This window comes from Colias philodice, chromosome 24, assembly GCF_061535455.1.
Source record: "Colias philodice isolate Cphi_HAF_F1 chromosome 24, ilColPhil1 Martin Lab GWU primary, whole genome shotgun sequence".
Lineage (NCBI taxonomy): Eukaryota > Metazoa > Arthropoda > Insecta > Lepidoptera > Pieridae > Colias > Colias philodice.
This window is the reverse complement of record NC_143109.1, coordinates 2,725,223-2,744,162: the sequence shown is the minus strand read 5'-3', so window position 1 is coordinate 2,744,162 and position 18,940 is coordinate 2,725,223. Positions and strand designations below refer to the sequence as shown.

The window sequence follows — 18,940 nt, the reverse complement described above, 5'->3', positions numbered from 1 at the left end:
AAAAGACCAAAAACTTGGTTTTTTGAATTTTTCACCTAAATTTTTAGGTTATGTGAAAAAATTGTGAATACAAAAGTTGTAGAACTTTTAATTACCTACAACTTTGCCATTGAACTTTTTTCTATAGGACTTGTAGTTTTGTCGGAAATCGAGAGAAACCATTTTTTTCTCTTAAAAGCTCCCCCCTCCCGCTTCCCGAACTCGGATTGACCGTAATTTATTTTTCCTTACATTTTTATCATATTCTCCTCCTTTTCTAATGGGTTTCATCCGACTGCGATTTTTTTTATCTTTTCATTATTTTCAAAGGCTTCTACCCCAGTCTACTACCTGACTAAATAAAAGTATTTCAGTATATCTAATTGATAATACAAGTACATCATTGATTTTATTATAATTTTTTAGAGACACAAAAATGTACAAGCGATTATAAACGTTATATAAAAACCTACAATATAGAAACAAGATAGTTTACTTTTAACAATGTTTGAAAGAGCTTGTGTTGCAACAAAACCAAGCCGTGGTTTAATTAAATCAATATTCAATACTTTGCACTTACTTCAAAGTAGCCAAGCTGGCTTTCCTCTTAGCGGAATAGATGAGAATAAAACCATGTATCAACTCTTCTCTAAACTGACTGGCGCCGTGGAAGCTTGATATTATAACCTGTAATAGTTTCATATTGTTACATTTTTCTATTCTATTTAAAATGCCGATCAATCACATTATGATTTTCATTTAACGCTACAATAGTCACGTGGTCTACCGAGTAATCCAGTGATACAAAATTGCAAACTTCTAAAAATCTAATAGCTCCAGTTATTTAATCCTTCGTGTACTCCACGTGTACTATAAGTTAAATAATTGCTGCATGCTGCATATTTGCATCGTGAAAATCATGTAAAACTTGTTTTATTTTTGTATACATATATTACAAGAAAATTTAAATTCGTCGCTTGCAATTTCTTAACGCGTTTTATTCGATATTGTCGATAAACTTATAACTGAAGATTACCAATCCTTATGATACAAGACGCTTCGTAAGAGCTACAAAAAACTTTAACTCACTTCAACTTTCCGCTTAGAATCGCCCAGAAAGGTCTCAATCACAATCGACCTATCACCGGTGAGGAAACAAGCTCTATGCAATAGTAGGGGACTGAGCACACGGTCCGGCGAATACGGGTCGTCGCAGAACATGCACACCATTATCCTGTAATTAGGGAAAATGTTAAAAAAAAAACGTTCGTGAATAGTTCTCTGGATTTGTTGGAATAAGCACGTCCATATCGGGAGTAATTAGTTAAGACAGAGAATAACTGTCTTACCACAAAAAACTTTAGACAGGGTTTAACTTTAAGCGCGGGTTCTCTTTAATCTGGTTTCGTCGTATTTCACATAGACAACTATTAAAGTGACAGGTCCCTGGTTTAAATTGTTAATTTTAGACTGTGTTTAAATTGTTTTGTGGTAAGACCATAAGCTTTTAAGTGTGTGATTTCAAAATAACCACAAACCCGTGCATGTCTACGTACGTTGGTATGACGTACACATTGACGCACATACGCGCGTGAGAACGGGATTGCCAGTATTTTTGTACACATACGAATGTTTGTGTGTGACGTCGTGCAGGTCAGCATGTGTGCGTATGTTTACTACCGTATTGTGTCTGTATGTATGCGTGAATATAAATTGTTGAGTAAAGTATAATTAGTAAATGTTAATAGTAATTAGTATGCGTGAAAGCGTACTTGTGTATGTTTGCGTATGCTACGTGAGTTTGTGTGCGTGTGTATTTATACTTGTGTACAACTATGCATATGCGTACTTGTTTGCATGTATGTACACACTATACGCACCGTATATCCGCGTCGTAGCACACAATCAAGTCACGATAGAGGTGCGCGTAGCTCGCCTTATCACGATTAGCACGAACTAGTTCTTGTACAGCATCTGCTGTTAACGCTTCTGTACCGAGTTCGCCGACTGACGCCTCCATGTATGAACAGTGTAGGCTGAAACACGATGTATTATTAGATAAACAAAAATTGGTTGTTTGTAAAGTAGGTTTACGATCGAGATGTTTACGTGATAACGTCTTATTGGTGGCAGCGCTCGAGTTGAGACGGGAGATCGGTCCGTCTCTCTCTCGTTATACCTGCGATCGCGCTCGTGAGGTTTTGGTGTGACACAAGTTTCTGAACATGTCACCCGACTAAAACGATTTTAAAAACGTTATCACGTTAAAAAAGACGTGTGTCACTCGGGGACTGCCGCGGTAAAGCTATTGCATGCTATGCCTTCAAGCCACACCTCCGAGCCCGTCGGAGTGGGGAGAGTGAGGTTTTTCGTTGCGGAATTTCTGGATTCGGTCCCCGCGCTCAAGGCCCGCGATAGAAGCTATGCAATAGCTTAAAATAATTGTATAAAGAAGTCGTTACGATCTCCACATATTAGTGTAAGATGAAGATGTAACACATAATATATTATCATCTGTTATCAATTTTAATTTATCTTTACTTACTGTCTATAGACATACAACTAAAGTCTTAAATAGCGAAAATAAAATATTTATTTAGAGTCTAACTACTACCACTACTATGACAACCAGATAATAAATGTAAAAAACATCAAACCCACTTATCAGCAAGATTTTGCCCCTCCTCTTGTAAGCGAGCGACCTCTTTCTTATCCATACCGTCGTCTTGCACGAATATAACCACCAATGGTAAACCCTGTATCATAGAAAATAGTATTATAGAACTCTATATTTACTGTCTAAAAAATAAGATTTGAAATGTAACTTATTAAATAACAATTTTTTATTATTTCAAGTATATTAAATTTCAATTCTAAGCTTATTAGAAACAGTCAAAAAAAGTACCTGAAAGGGTAATTTATCTTCTTGTTCTAAACTCGACAGGAGTGTCTTTTCAGCACAATTTCTTATAAATTCGAATGACTCTTGATCTTGATATACACAGAAATAACCTGTAAGAAAGATTTCATCATTTACAAATATTTTACTATTTCATTTGTTTTGCATTTACATTGAGAGTCCAACTCTGAAGCGAATTTTGCGAATGTTTTTAAACATTTTTCAAAATGTTTGCCGAGCAATAATCGACCCTACAGCTGTTCCCCATACACGTACCATTAGGTGCACAATACCTTAGCACGTTGTTGTGCCGCCGTCGCAACTGTCTATGAGACACTTGATGCAACATTTATCAAAATGTTTGCTGAGAAATAATAACCCATATAGCAGTTCGTCCCCTACGTACCATTAGGTGCATAATCCCGTAGCACGCTGTTGTGCCGCCGTCGCACCAGGCCATGAGACATTTTGCAACATATTGCAAAATGTTTGCTTTACAATAATCGCCTCTACTACACTTGGCCATGCACTTACCATTAGGTGCATAATCCCGAAGCATGTTTTTATGCCGCCGTCGCACCTGTCTATGAGACACTTGATGCAACATTTATCAAAATGTTTGCTGAGAAATAATAGCCCTTAAAGCAGTTCGTCCCCCTCGTACCATTAGGTGCATAATCCCTTAGCACGTTGTTGTGCCGCCGTCGCACCTGTCTATGAGACACTTGATGCAACATTTATCAAAATATTTGCTGAGCAATACTCGTCCCTACAGTACTACTCTTTCCACGTACCATTAGGAGCATAATCCCTTAACACGTCAGTATGACGCCGCTGATCCAAACGCCACGCTACACCGTTGACGCTCACACGTTTGTCACCGTCACACCCGGCTATCAGACGCTTGCCGAACTCCGATGCTATTTCGTCCACCTGTTTACATTAAATAAATCTTTTATTTCAGGGCAACTTAAAAAAATGTAAGTAAGTGAATATAGTTGTTTATAGTACATTGAATTATTTGTAAAATCGACCAATTCATGTTCATTTCATTTTATAGATATATCCATTATAATAGAAGATTGAAATGATATAACCGTAAAAAATGTTGTTTTTGGCAATATCTTGATACTTATTAATAAAGCATTTTATAATGTCCTGTTTTTGTGTAAAATTTGTGTTTTTTATGTGACTATACAAAGAATAGGTATATAAATAAATAAAATAATATAATGACAAATTTATTATAATAAGTCCATTAACTTACCCCCAATATGATGACGTTAATCTGATTGGAGTCCGTAGTGAGAGCCCAAGGCGCAGCCGGCGGGCCCGCTGTGCACTGCGACTCGCCCGTTGACGTCAACGACCTATTTTTATAATATAACAATATTAACTATTAACTTAATTTAATTTTTTGAAAATTAATTTAAACATTTGTGTAAATTTTGTACGTTCGTTGTTTTATTCAAACTTCTACACATTTCAAGGATCAGTGACAATACAATAATTAAATTAGTTGAGCGTGTCTCATAGTTTTCATAAACTACTAGCTGACCCACCAAACGTTGTCTTGTCGCACGATCTGTCAGCATGAAGTTAAATAGTCGTTAAGTTTTCTTCATTTTTAAGTATTTATCGAGCATATTTCTCAAGATTTTCTTTCATAAGATCCTTCTCCTGATAATAACAAAAAATAACTATCGAAACCGGTCCAGCCGTTCACGCGTGATGCTGTGATCGAAGCAAAAAAGATTCATATTTATAGAATTTTACTTGTTACTTGTTATGTATAAATTATTACTTATAATTGTGTATATGTCCGTCTGTCTGTCACTCACCCCACTCTAGTATTGAGCACGACGGGCAGCGTGGCGTCCAGGCAGTTTGCCCCCGCGGGGCAGTGCTCCCGCATGGGGCAGTGCACGAACCCGAGGTGTTGGAACAGCATGAGCTTCCTGTCTTGCTCCATGCGGTCCAGCATTTTGTATCTGTGGACGAAAATGTTTTTATACAGGAAATTCGAATACATTATTCTCTACTAGCTTTCCGCCCGCGGCTTCGCCCGCTTTGTCTAAAACCTAATAAATTATATACTAAAACCTTCCTCTTGAATCACTTTATCTATTAAAAAAACGCATCAAAATCCGTTGCGTAGTTTTAAAGATTTAAGCATACATAGGGACAGAGAAAGCGACTTTGTTTTATACTATGTAGTGAAGTATCGTATGTTATGCTCAAAGACCGAAAAAATAGCACTACATAAACGAAATTTGTGTTACTTAAATAAAAACGATGAATTGTGACAGTCACAGAAATCCCAAAAAACAATTTGACATCAGAAAAGCACAACATGTGCACAACAATAAATCTAAAGCTAAGAGTAATAATTAATCTTGTCGTATAATAAAATGCTTCAACACATTTAGAGCCGATTTTTCAATCCTTGGTTAAAATTTATCCGACCAATAAAGTATTACACGAATATATTATAATGTCACCTGTAAACTTTCAAATACGGACAATTACAATACATTTTTGAAATGGTAGTATAATACGTTATTCGATGAATAAGTTTTAACCAAGGATTGAAAAACCAGCCCTTATTTAAAATTACGGTACGTATTTTACCGGAAGTCATCTTGCAGTACATCAGTGATTTCCTTAATGTCCTCTTGTGTGATGGTCCCGGTTGGTGATATTCTCTTGAAGTGATAGAACAAGTCTGCGTGCTCCAGTAATAGCTCCTAAAATAAAAATATTTAATATAGTTTTACTGCGTATAAATAACGAGTACATTATAAAAAACATGTAGATACTTAAAAAAAATATATATTTTGGCGAAAATCAATTTGACGACACTTTTAATATTACAGGTTATGATGATACCTGAGAAATTTTAGATTAATATTGTGGGAAACTATTTAAAATAATTGGTATAGATATACATTTAAAAAAAACAAATGTGGAAATCAGAAGCCATACGAACTGTGCCATGACAATAGAAAATTTCGGAAAAGGTTGCTCATCCCAGGATAGAAACAACGCGCTTATATTTTCACTTTGTAAAAATTAGAACTTTTCATACATTAACGGTCTTACTAATAAAATGTTACCCATTCGCTATGCAATGGATTAGTTATTGCAATAACCTGTCTTGTTTTTATGATTGACGTTTCATGTGAGCAAGAGCAGGACACAGCTATGGTAGAAAATGGTTGAAATTTATCCATTGTTTAACTTTTTATTATTAAGGCCGTAATCTGAATTTTATACGAATACAAACACACGAACCCACCTGAAAATTGTGCTTAGCCCGTCTCTGTATCTCCCTCTGATGTTCATCATACACCCTCTGCTGTTGTTCCTCTGACAATGCCTCATAACACTCTCGACCCATCAATAAAACGCGCACCTCCGACAGTTGCTTACCCGGCGTCACGTAACCGGTCTCTTCTAGAAGCCGCTTGAATTGTTGGCACCATCTAGTGTGAGAGGAATAGTCAGTAATTTGATAAAATTTACTAAGGGCCGATATTTCAATGCTTGGATAAAACTTATCCGTCCAATAAAGTATTACACGATAATATTACAATGTCACGTAAACTGTCAAATACGGGCAATCAGAATACGTGTTTAAAATGGTAGTTTTATACATTATTCGAAGAATAAGTTTTATCCAAGGATTGAAAAATCAGCCCTAAGTACAGTAAATTTGAATATATAAATGGTTAACTAATAAAAATTATTACTATTGTTGATAAGTGATTATAGTTAAGTTCAATGTAATTTCCTAAATGTAAATGGTAACCTAAAATGATAACTATTGTTGATAGAAAATAAAGAAGAATTCGTCTTTATAAATTCTGAATAAAAATTACGTTCATGACTAATTAAAAAGGTGATAGTAAAAATCGCATAAGAGTATGTCAAATCACAGAAGGTAAAATAAATGACCAAAACCAATTAAAAAGTTGTCTCTAGCAAATAAAGCTTGAAAAACAAATATTGGCATTTGTTATTAAAAATAATTATCATATTGTAATAGAAAAATAAATAAAACTTACTCCAAATTCCTTTGTTTCTCTTGCGCTTCATGCAAGTACGCTTTGAAGACGGACGCAGCTTCGTTCGTATCCAAGATCTCGTAAGGGATTTTTTGTGATTGTCCCAATGTCTGTAACAAGTATTAAAAATAAGTTTATTCACATTAAAAGTACAGATACGTTGATAATAAAATAATCTATCCTAAACCTAAGTTCAGGTTTTGTTGTATAATCGATTTATTGAACAGATTTCGAAAATTTTTAAACAACGAATTACTATGTGAAATCACGGTGCGTGCTGTAGCGTATCTGGCGTACTATAGCGCCCCATATTATTGCCTACAAACCTATGCGCTCCTGGTACCTCGCCTGCTCGTAACGTGCCAAATACGTACAAAATAAAGAAGCTTTTTGGTCTTTTTTACACTTACCCTATTATTATTTTTTTTTCCTGTCTAAGCTATTTTTTTTTATAACTTTACAGTTTACACTGGTACCTAGCCCTTTCTCCAACTGACAATGTGGAGTCGTGGCGGAGCCCCTTGCAATCTAGCATACTATAGCGCCCAATACGTCATGATTGCCTGCAAATCTATGCGCTCCTGGCAGCTCGCCCGCTCGCAATGTCCCAAATACGTACAAAAAAAATAAAGGGGGTCTAGGTTTTTTGCCTCTTTTTTACACTCTTATCTTTTTTTCATACCTACCTGTTATTTTTCATAATTTTACAGTTTACACACGTACCTGGTACCTAGCCCGTTCCCCCACTCTTAACGTGGTGTCTGCGGGCAGCGGGCTGTCCGCGTCGGAGGCGGAGGGCGAGGCGGAGTCGTGGCGGAGCCCCTCGCTGAAGTACACCGTGAAGTCGCGGTGCGTGCGTATCTGACGTACTATTGCGCCCCATTCGCTATAGGAATGGTTATATATATTTGAGTAAAAATTTTTTTTGTACCTTATTTATTCAGATGGATGGATTCGTACTGAAGTAATGTTACAATATTTTCAGGTGTGACAAAAGTTTTGCAGTTATTATAATAATTATGTTTCAATATATCTGTTAATGATTTTTGACTACTTTATTTCTAAAATAAACTGTCATTATTAGCACTTTAAACTCACTTCTCTTGCAAATCCTCAGTAGATAGCTGCATTCTCGATAAAACTTGCGGCAGTTTCGCCAATTGCTTGCGAAGCTTTTTAGCCGATCGCTCCTCTTTCAAACGGCGTATATGTCGACGGAAGACAACCTGAGTGCCATCATTGCCAAATTGCTGTACGAATTTGGTCCATTCGGGATAATGGCATAATCGCTTACTCGCAGCTGACCACATTTCCCTAAAAATATAAAAAATAATAATAAAATACCTTTAAAAATATCGAGTAAATAATCTAAAATAATTTAACATTCTTCATTTTTCAATAAAACATATATCTTTGTAACAGGACGCATATAAATTGTTTAAATCAAATTATGTTGATGTTTGTTACTTAATTTTTATTACTCACTTATGATCCTGCACATGTATTCTGATAAGTTGCGTGAAAGCTTCAGTCACGAAGTCTAGATGTTCTCGTCTTATCCTCAAGGCTTCGGCATAATTTGCAACCTAAAACAATAAAAAAATGTTAAGAGCGTTTTTTGTAAACGGTCTGTGCGTTATTACGGTATAGACTAGCGCTTTAAATGTCTGTGTAAAGACGACACACACGCATTTTTTAACGACAGACCCATTTTGATCTTTTGGATACTAAATAATACATAGTCAATATACAGTTTTTTTTTATTAAATAAAGTTCTAAACCACAGTCCATGAGCTTTATTTTTTTAAATACGACCAGAACAAATTTACCTTAATTCTGGCCTTCGTCTTATCAATCATCTGTGCAAGCAGGAAGAACGCCTGATCCACATTCACGTTATCATGACTCGACGTTTCCACGATCGGTATAGAGCCTTTGAACTCCTTGCGTTGCACTAAACGCTCCGCCTCGCGGACCCCTTGTTCACAGGCCTCGTCGTTTTTAGATGTTACGAGAACTACAGGCTTCTTGAGCTTGATTATGTTCTGCAGGATGGCCGCTGTTATTTCGTTCTGGAAAAGATTTTGTCAAATAAATTGAAATACTTACTTAATATGAAACTATGATTCTACTGATAGCGGAAATCGATATTTTGATTGTTTTACAACACTAAAAAATCGATTGGTGGACAATGACAAATGAAAGAATGAATTTTTCGCTGATAAATTGGCACAACTGGTGACTATTAAAAATAACAATAAGCAGATTATTTACCGATAATATTATCGTAGAAGATAGTTCCGAATAAACGACAAAACACATCAATATAACGTTATTTATTTTCCCTACGAAGAAGAATATATACAAGAATATATACACAATATATATAATATAATACAAGTCGTTGCCAATAATCTACCAGATATCTTACCTGTTTCTCCCAAGTTCTCCCGGGCACGAGGCTCACATCGTACACACAGAGGAACCCGTCCACAGACAGTTTTCCATCAGGCATATACTTCTGCTCATACTCCTTCTCAATGCCGAGCTGATTCTTGCACACGTACATGAGTTTCTCTGCGGACTGCAGTTTGGTGGCCACACACCGTTTCACGTACGCCTCCGTCTTACCCACCGCTGCAAAAAAAGCGTAATCCAGTTGCAAAATTTATTCGTTCGGATCTTTGTATCATAAATACGCACAAGAAAACTACAATAATATCCTGAAAATATCAAGATTTGCACTAACTATGGAATACATTTGTAATGTAAGCCTAATAAAAATAAAGAAAGTAAAACAAAAACTAAAGTTAAATCTTGTTTCCCTGGTTATGTAAACATCCAGAAAATTCGAATATATCCCTCACTTAATACGTCTTTACCACGGCGAACAATATCAAATCAAAATATAGATCAACTTTACCTTTAAAAGGCTGGAAGCACGCATCATCCACAAACTCCGTCTGTTCGAGCACCTCGAACCTGAATTCCTGTTCATCGTTCTCTTTCTGAACCCCGCCCCAGTACAAAAAGTGGTCATTGTTCACCACTCGACCGCTGAAGTCCGACTGAAATGAATAGTCTGATAGTAGCGATGTTATTTGGTGAACGTGTATAATGAAAGCGATTCGTTATTGAACGTAGGTAAAGCGAGTGTGGGCTCGATCATACGTGTCATCAAATTCTGGCTGGGTAGACGAATTTAGTGATAACAGCGCTATTACTAAAGCTTATAAAATAATTTATTTTTAGCGTATTCACACATTTTATGTAAATGTGTTAAATTGAAGAGGATCATAAATATAAACATGTACCTATTATTTTTAGAGAAAGTATTCATAACGCCTTGCCTGATCTGGGATGTAAAACAGTCAGAGTTACAGCTATATTTTAAGTAGTCTATATACTGAATATTATAAGAGTAAAAGTTGAAAGTTTCTAGTTACTGTCAATATACAGTAGCACCTCGTTAAGTCGAACCTCGATAAGTCAAAAACCTCCAAATCTCGAAAAAATGTCTTGTTCCCTTCCCTTCAAACCCGAAAACCTCCGTAACTTGAAATTTTGGCCCTCTGTTAGTCGAAATAATCACCGAGTCCCTCCAAGCCATTTTGGTACATATTTTCACTCTGTAACTCGAAAAATTAAATTTGACCTCTGTATCTCGAACATGGCAACATTTTATTTTACAATCTTTATAACTTGATCATTTGGACTTTAACAACTTGCCGACAGTGCAGTACACTATAATTGTTTCTTAGAAAACATTTTAGGAGTATGCGATAATAAATTTATGAAAATTTATGACTCACGTAAACACGTGTTTGCATTAAGTAGGTATCTGATGACGAAATTATCGATTCAGTAGCTCAGAAAACCGATACTAATGATTAAGATGACATAGAAGACGTGAATAGTACATGCGCTCCATGCTGTTCTTTATAGATTAGACAATGCTAGAGAACAACAAAATTATATAAAGCAAAAAAAATACTGACTTTTTTAATGCCATATTTTTTATTTTTTTAAATGATTTGAAATAATGTTGATTTATAATAAATAAAAACATGTTTGTCACCTCTGCAAGTTGAATTTTAATGTACTTTACCTCTCTAACTCAAAATTTATAAGAATAAACCTCAAACTCTTTATGTCGAATCAAAATCCGCCTAAGTCGAAATCCTCCTTAAGTTGAAAACTCTATAACTCGAATTTTTTGGCGTCTCCCTTGATATTCGACTTATAGAGGTGCTACTGTATTATGTTCATTATGCAGAACTTCTGAACATTAATATTTGCGTGCTCTTCCATTCTGATACCGAAAACGATAACATTGTGAATTAATATCATATATCAAATTAAATGAAAGATCTTTTGAAAACATGAATTAAAGCAAAGCCGGATTACGCTTGAATCGATTGATTCGCTTCGTCTACAACCTATTGTTGAACGTATAATAAGTTACATTGTTAGCTTTGTACAGTTCTTAAGTTACGGCTTATTATGTAACATCGAGTTAAGTTATAAATCTTGTACAATTTTCTTTATGTGGAAGACAAATTACGACTTTTTTTAAGGTTTAGTAAATAATTATCTTTTCTAATCGGATAATCCGCTTACAGAAATAATTGTTTAAAAGTTGGCCATTCTTTTCAACATTCATGTATTTTAAATGGACATAACGAATCGTATAAATGTTAGATGTAGTTACGTCGAGAATAAGAGCCTTGTATTCCAAGCATGTACCGTCAAATGTGGCTACTTGACCTTTACTTGGCAACTTGACCACACCTTCCGTTTAACAACAAAATATCAAATTTTGTAGAATTGAAAGCAAATTGACCTAACGTATCGATGTTGGTAGGTTTTTAAAATATTAATTGGCAACATATTTTAATTTTAAAGCGGTAACGCTGTTGGTTCTCGCAATATAACGTATCGAAGTGTGACTGTGACTAAGGATCTTTTGCCGGTGTCAGTATTATTATGTTTGTAGAGCTTAAACTGCACATCTCAGGTGAGTACAGTTTTGATATGTTGTGTAATAAACCCTAGAGATTGATTTTACAGTGGGAACTATCCAACTTTAGGCTCATCTGTCGAAATATTTGCTTGGGCATTGATGCCTCAGGTTAGGTCAAGTTGCCATTGACCGCTGCGTGGCAACTTGACCTACGCCTAGGGTTGACACAAAAAATAACGTGACTGCATTTTTTCCTTTTTTTATCTGTTTCGAGTTTTGCATAGTAAAATCAATAAATTTGCTGCAAATTTCGGACAATCCAGATACTTATACTCTCTTTGATGACAACGATTTAGCATATTTCTAATGAAAAATAAATGTTTCCTTACCTATTAATAAATACCTATAAGTATTAAGTAATATACATATACATATGTATTAAATTTAGTTTAATAAATAAATAGTTCATTAAAATTTGTGTCTTGTTTGTGACAACCCTATCCGACATGTAATGCTTTGTATGAAATCATTACAAATCCCGTGGCAACTTGACCTAGTAGCCAGAGCCTAACAGTTTATTGTAAAGCTTGGGGCTGCAATATTTAAAAAGTCGAAGAATTAAAAAGTAATAGCAACTTAGCCTAAAACAAGAATGTTAAGCATCTACCTATGAAAACTGATGTGCAAGGTCAAGATACCACATCAGTGTCAACTTGACCTGTATTACGTTTATTTGTAAATAATGTCAGATTCAATATATTTTAAAGAAATACCTAGTAAAAGTGAATGATGAAATCATTCATGACATGAACAAATCATAAAATGTTAATAAAAGTTTAATATAAATAAGTTAGCTAAGAAAAAGTAAAAAAATGTGGTCAAGTAGCCACATTTGACCGGTACGTGAGGAAAAATAGCTATCGCTGACCTTTCAAGTTTTCATACAGATATACGGCATTTTAGAGAGGGTCACAAATATACGGACTATTTTACATGAATCGTGAATGTGTACTACGCGTGAATTAGTAATGTATTTCTATTTATATAAGTACTAAATACTACGACCCACTTGGTCGTCTTCAAATACGTTATATTGTATCTAGTGTATTATGCATAAAATATCGTAGGTTCGCGATGTTTGCAAAAGAACGTATGATAGTCGTGGGAGTCATCACAGTGAGAGAGTCGAATTTTGACCACAATTCTTATCCTAATTCGTATAAGATCATATTCAGTTGCGAATTTTATTTCGCAATTCTGTAGCACCTATATTCTCAAACAGGATGCCCGCACACGGGATGCTGCACGACCTCCCTTCCGTAGCAGAACACTGCGAAAATACCCTACATTTTCAAAAGATAAATCATACCTTAATATTTCGTTTACGTAATTGTTTTGTATATTACGTTATCATTTATTCATATAAAACAATGAACTTTCCTACGCGCCGTTGAATTTTATTTCGGGTTAACTGTATTGCATAATTCGAAGACAATGGTTATTCTCTTCGTTATAGTTGCGAAATATCATCTAAGCTATTGTAACTGTTCTAGTATTATAAATTATAATTAACATCATTGTATACAATTTGTACTTCTTGTATAGTTTTTCTTTTTATACATAGTAATAGAAATATATGCAGCTATAATCGCTAGGCAAAAAACGTGAATATTTTATTTGAAGTTTATAAACAAGAGACGTAGTAGCAAGGTCTGGTCTTCAATATATTATTTAACAAGTAGGAACTATAACAGTCAATGCTCTAGTAAGAATACTAACACCATAATTAAGCTCAACAAGTTAAACGTCGTTTAAACATCATTAGCTTGTTAACTGGACTCGCTTGTATACGGTATATTTTTAATGTTGAAATAAGCCCGGAATAGCTACGTTATTTATATGAGGGCAATTCCTAAATTGTGTATTATTCTTACAGGAAGAGTTATACAAAAAATTTATCGTAAAAATGTGTGTTATTTACTGTGCTTTCACTACCTAATAACCTCTATATGGTATAATGTCTATGGACGTTTTATTTTTCATTTCATTTCTTGATAGTATGTAGTATGTATGTACTTGTATTTTTAGTAAAAGGTATACAGAATCACTTAAGTGCTAAGTAAAACGCAGAAATATCCCATGCCAGCCAGCCCATGATACATGTATGCATAGAAATTTAAACGAATATTTTACTAAATTTAGAACATATGATTAGAATATTGTTACGAAGTAAAAACTACGCTACGGCATTTAAAAATTATAAGAAAGATACATTTTCCCCTTGTTAAATAGGCTATTTATTAAAAGAAACCTTTTTTGGAGCACTGTAACTACAATTTTAAAAGCGTACACGGCTCGTACCCTCTACGGCGCGGCATGGCAATGGGTATTAGTTACAGGCCCTTGGTCATTTTTCCACTAGACCAGCCTGACAGCGGTCACGGCACAATGAGTGCAAGGTTACACTTGGTAATATAGCTTTATAATTCGAGCATGAAAATGTCTGAAAATTATATGGATAAAATAGATTCATCGTATTTTTATAGTAGGTTTGGGATTGGAGAAAAACACTTTGCTTTGTCGTAATAAAAACGTATAATATGACGATATATAGGGCATATCTTTGGCTATACATATTATGTACCTATATCAATTCTTTTAATGAAAAATGTCAAGTAGGCTTATTAACCGACTTCAAAAAAAGGAGGAGGTTATCAATTCGGCCGGTATGTTTTTTTTTTTTTTTTTTATGTATGTACACCGATTACTCCGTGGTTTCTGAACCGATTTACGTGATTCTTTTTTTGTTCGATGCGGGATGGTGTCGAATTGGTCCCATAAAAATTTTATTCGGATAGGCCCAGTAGTTTTTATTTTATGAACATTTTTGTCTGTATTTGTAAATGTTGCAAGTGCAAGTTTGAAGTCGGTTGTTTTTAACGCAGTTATTGACTTGTTTTCGATGCTTTGATAAGGCTTTGAACTTCTAAGATTACGTATTCTATTACGATAAATTTTAAACTCATAATGTATTAAATTAATCAATTGATAATTTTAAAACCTTCTCTTCGCGTATTTTAAAAAGAACCTACTAATAAGGAGTTATCTATATAGTATCTAAGTACAATATCAAATATATATATGTATATTGATTATCCAATTTCAATTAATCCGTTACACATGATTACACTGGCTTGATCAAAGCCAACGGTACATACAATTAAAATTATTAATTCAATATTCAACGAAGTTTATAGATGCTCGCCAAATTCCAGACGAAATTTTGAGAACTACATTTTTATGAAATGAAAATACTCTTTGTGTTGAATTTCTTTTTCGTTTGTACATGAATATATAAAATTTATATGAATGATTTAGAACGCAATTTATTCATTAAGTATATTTTTAACACGAGGTTTCGCACTCTTTACAGTGAGCATGACGGGGAGGCATCAAAGTCTCCCCATGACCATCAAGTTTAATTACTGAACCAATAAATTAAGTAAAAATTCTAATTCATATAATAGATTTGATATTGTGTGTAATAAATTGATTTTGGTGAATTAGAACATGTAAATATCTCTATAATCATAAATAACTCTATCAAATACACTGGTGGGAAGCTATTTTATAACTAGATGTGCTCTGCGGTTTTACCCGCAGTACGTCGCTCCTGTTGGTCTTAGCGAGATGATATATTATAGCCTATAGCCTTCCTCGATAAATGGGCTATCTAACACCGAAAGAACTTTTCAAATCGGACCAGTAGTTCCCCTGATTAGCGCGTTCAAACAAACAAACTCTTCAGCTTTATAATATTAAGTATAGATAATAACAATATTCTTACCTGACTTAACACAGATATATGATCGACATTATAATCATCAGCATCAGTTCGAACAAATCTGTTGCAGAGACACGACTTGCCGATTCCAAGTTGGCCCTTTTCTTTCTCTGTGCCTGCAAATTGTATTTACATTAAATAAAAAGTGAAGTAACATGTCCCCTAGTGGGGTAAGGGGCAGATGCATTATACATCTGTTTCACTGATCGATTTTCTTTAGGGACAAGTAGGTGATCAGCTTTCTGTGTCCTACCAGACCGAAGACATTTTTTGTTCTTCATCTCCACCGGGAATCGAACCCAGGACCTCTCGGTTCTACCCTCACGCGTTAACCACTGTACCAAGGAGACGGTCAAAATAACCTTATCAATATTTTATATTTTATTTAACAGTAGTTAGCAGCACATTAAAAATGAATAATGCTGAATTTTCTCCCAATGAACATATTTTTCCTGCATGTGTTTGTTAATGAAATATTGTAATGTGTTAAATTTGTAATTCAGTATTATTAATAAAACGCTATGGTCCCTAACAGGATAGGAATGTGTTTAAATACAATTTCAATAATTTACATCTTCATTCATATCATATGAAAGTTGGGTTGCACTTGCTAGTGCATCAAATAAACTACAATAAATATAAGGTTAAAAGTTGAATAGATAATATGCAATTTAATTGTAAATTAAATCTTAAAATTAATAGAAAAACTTTATCCTTTTTTTTAAATAATACTTATTGTATTAATACATATTCAATTCAATATTCAATCAAAGCAGTAAACAGCTACCAATGTGAGAAAATAATTATTTAGCTCTACTCTACAAAGAACCAAATCAACATGCAAAATACAAACTCAATTGCCACCCATATGAAATCTAATACATTCTTTCCTCAAAATTACATGAAAAATACAATCTCAATTACCACCTATATGAAATCTAATACATTATTTCATTCAGACTTATCTTGCAAACAAATTTGAGATGAATCAGACTATGATGAGACGTTTATCACATGATAAACCGCATATCTCAAGAGTAATCATTGAAATTATCACAGCAGATAAGTGCTAAAGGAAGCTTTGACAGGAAGTCCAAACTGTGAGATGAGATAACAATAGTCTGATGTAACGGAGAGTATTGGTGCCAATTGACTGGCTATATTTCATGTAATAGCTATACATATCTATTCCTATATTATTTACTAGCTTTCCACCCGCAGCTTCACCCGCGCAGTCAAAGAAAAACCCGCATAGTTCCCGTTCCCGTGGGATTTCTGGGATAAAACCTATCCTATTTCCCGGGGTAAAAAGTAGCCTATGTCCTTTCTCGGGTATCAAAATATCTATATACCAAATTTCATGCAAATTGGTTCAGTAGTTAAGGCGTGATTGAGTAACAGACAGACAGACAGAGTTACTTTCGCATTTATAATATTAATAGTATGGATTTATCATCTTATCTAGCTAAGCTTATAAATTTGAAAGTTTGTGAGGATATTTGTTATTCTGTCATACAAAAACTGCTAAGCACATAATAATGTGTTTTGTTACAGAGATAGATTATAATGTAGATGAGCACCTGGGCAATCCTGGTATCAAGTGTGTGTACAAGACTCCAGCTAGTAATATGTTCAAGTGGACAAGCTCATGGGCTTAAATATTTATTAAAAAATTTTAACATCATCTGTATGGTTTATTCATATTTTTTATCAATACTATCTATTCATAGCTTAATTTATATGAGACTTTTTCAGTTTCATCATGATTATTACATAAAATAGTTTAATTAGGGTCTTGAATGAATGAATGAAATGAATGAATTCTCATACATAATTTCAAGTGTCCTATTGGTTTGTGTGAATTTATTACCTTAAATTTTCTATGAAAAAGATTTCCACTTACCAGAAAGTCCAACAACAGATACTGTTACTAATTTTCCCCCTGTATTATCAGATTTTTTTGCCATTTTGAAATCACATTAACCGTTCTATAAGAGCAACAATAACTCTATCACTTGTTAGATTCATCACAACACACCTGCACTTGAATGAAACAAACAAAAACTATGATAATTATATGTTTTCTTGGCGTAGAGTAAATATAAAAGATAATATAGATAACACCACCGAGAATATAAGAGGCGAGAAACGGAAACACTTCCCAGGTATTTTATTATATGAATATTAATGTAACAATAGCAATTTTTATTTAAATGAAGGAGAAGTGTGCTAGATTTATTTAGAATTTCGAGTTTGATGTACCAGATGTGAAAATTACGGTAGACTATTAATTAATGATTTTACATGAAGGTAAAAGCTAGGTATTTATCGAACAGTAAAATCGTTAACAACGAGCTTTTATCATAACGTTAAGTAGAAATAATTTAGTGTTAATTTATTGTGGTCTCAATAAATGCCCGTATACTTTGACACATTAAATTGTATGAAGATACCAACTCGAATCCAATAACAATGTTTTTGTATGTAACAAATATAGTTTTGATTTACCATTAACGTAACTATTTATCACATCGGGATGGTATTTATATTATGTTTAAATTGAGATTAATTTCTTTTAGAAAACGCAATTATTTCCAAAATGACACTACTCGCGTTGCTTTGTACAGAACAGAGTTGCCACTAAAAAATTAAAAAACGTAAAAAATAGCCATAGAGATCATATAAAATTATATTTTAGTTGTGATAGAGTCAAAATCACGCTAAAATGATAACAATAAATTAATCTTTCCAACATATTCATAATGTATTTCATAGTAAATTAAAAAAAAGCTAAATGTACAGTATAAGAAAAAAATAATTATGTATGTATTTTTCACTTCACACTTACAACTTATTAGATACTGACTTTAATCCTTTATTAATAAATAATTAGTACACACCTAAGGCCGCCTTTCCATCTGCAAGAAAACTTCCGCAAGAAATGTCCGACAGTCTGTCTGACAGCAGCTTGCAAGTCTTATTCCACGTTTCCACCTGCAAGTAGACTTGCAAGCTGCTGTCAGACAGACTGTCGGACATTTCTTGCGCAAGTTTTCTTGCAGATGAAAAGGCAGCCTAAGGTACACACGAAAATGTTTAACGAGAAAAAAATATAATCATTGATCACTCACTGGGCAATTAATATATTGGCGACTTTATTATATTAATAATCCATACTATATAATATT

The 18,940-nt window shown here is 34.1% G+C and overlaps 1 protein-coding gene across 6 annotated transcripts in view; it reads right to left on the bottom strand.

Annotated features, from left to right (window-relative positions):
* RhoGAPp190 (Rho GTPase-activating protein 190) overlaps positions 1-18,391 on the bottom strand; it is a 46,075-nt gene extending 27,684 nt beyond the window's left edge. For 4 of the 6 annotated variants that reach the window (XM_089710164.1, XM_089710170.1, XM_089710168.1 and 1 more), the window contains exons 1-20: positions 18,261-18,391; positions 17,656-17,795; positions 15,756-15,868; positions 9,869-10,013; positions 9,377-9,582; positions 8,775-9,017; positions 8,431-8,531; positions 8,044-8,259; positions 7,669-7,831; positions 6,946-7,055; positions 6,177-6,363; positions 5,510-5,625; positions 4,720-4,869; positions 4,146-4,248; positions 3,673-3,811; positions 2,885-2,991; positions 2,641-2,735; positions 1,860-2,015; positions 1,069-1,213; positions 560-666 (exon numbers count right to left, since the gene is read on the bottom strand). In XM_089710164.1, the coding sequence (XP_089566290.1) occupies positions 560-666; positions 1,069-1,213; positions 1,860-2,015; positions 2,641-2,735; positions 2,885-2,991; positions 3,673-3,811; positions 4,146-4,248; positions 4,720-4,869; positions 5,510-5,625; positions 6,177-6,363; positions 6,946-7,055; positions 7,669-7,831; positions 8,044-8,259; positions 8,431-8,531; positions 8,775-9,017; positions 9,377-9,582; positions 9,869-10,013; positions 15,756-15,868; positions 17,656-17,719 (2,666 nt within the window). In that variant the 5' untranslated portion in view covers positions 17,720-17,795; positions 18,261-18,391. Of the gene's footprint in view, positions 1-559; positions 667-1,068; positions 1,214-1,859; positions 2,016-2,640; positions 2,736-2,884; positions 2,992-3,672; positions 3,812-4,145; positions 4,249-4,719; positions 4,870-5,509; positions 5,626-6,176; positions 6,364-6,945; positions 7,056-7,668; positions 7,832-8,043; positions 8,260-8,430; positions 8,532-8,774; positions 9,018-9,376; positions 9,583-9,868; positions 10,014-15,755; positions 15,869-17,655; positions 17,817-18,260 lie in introns of all 6 variants that reach the window. The other 2 variants (XM_089710166.1, XM_089710167.1) reach the window with 2 other exon arrangements.
* Positions 18,392-18,940: the final 549 nt, after the last annotated feature.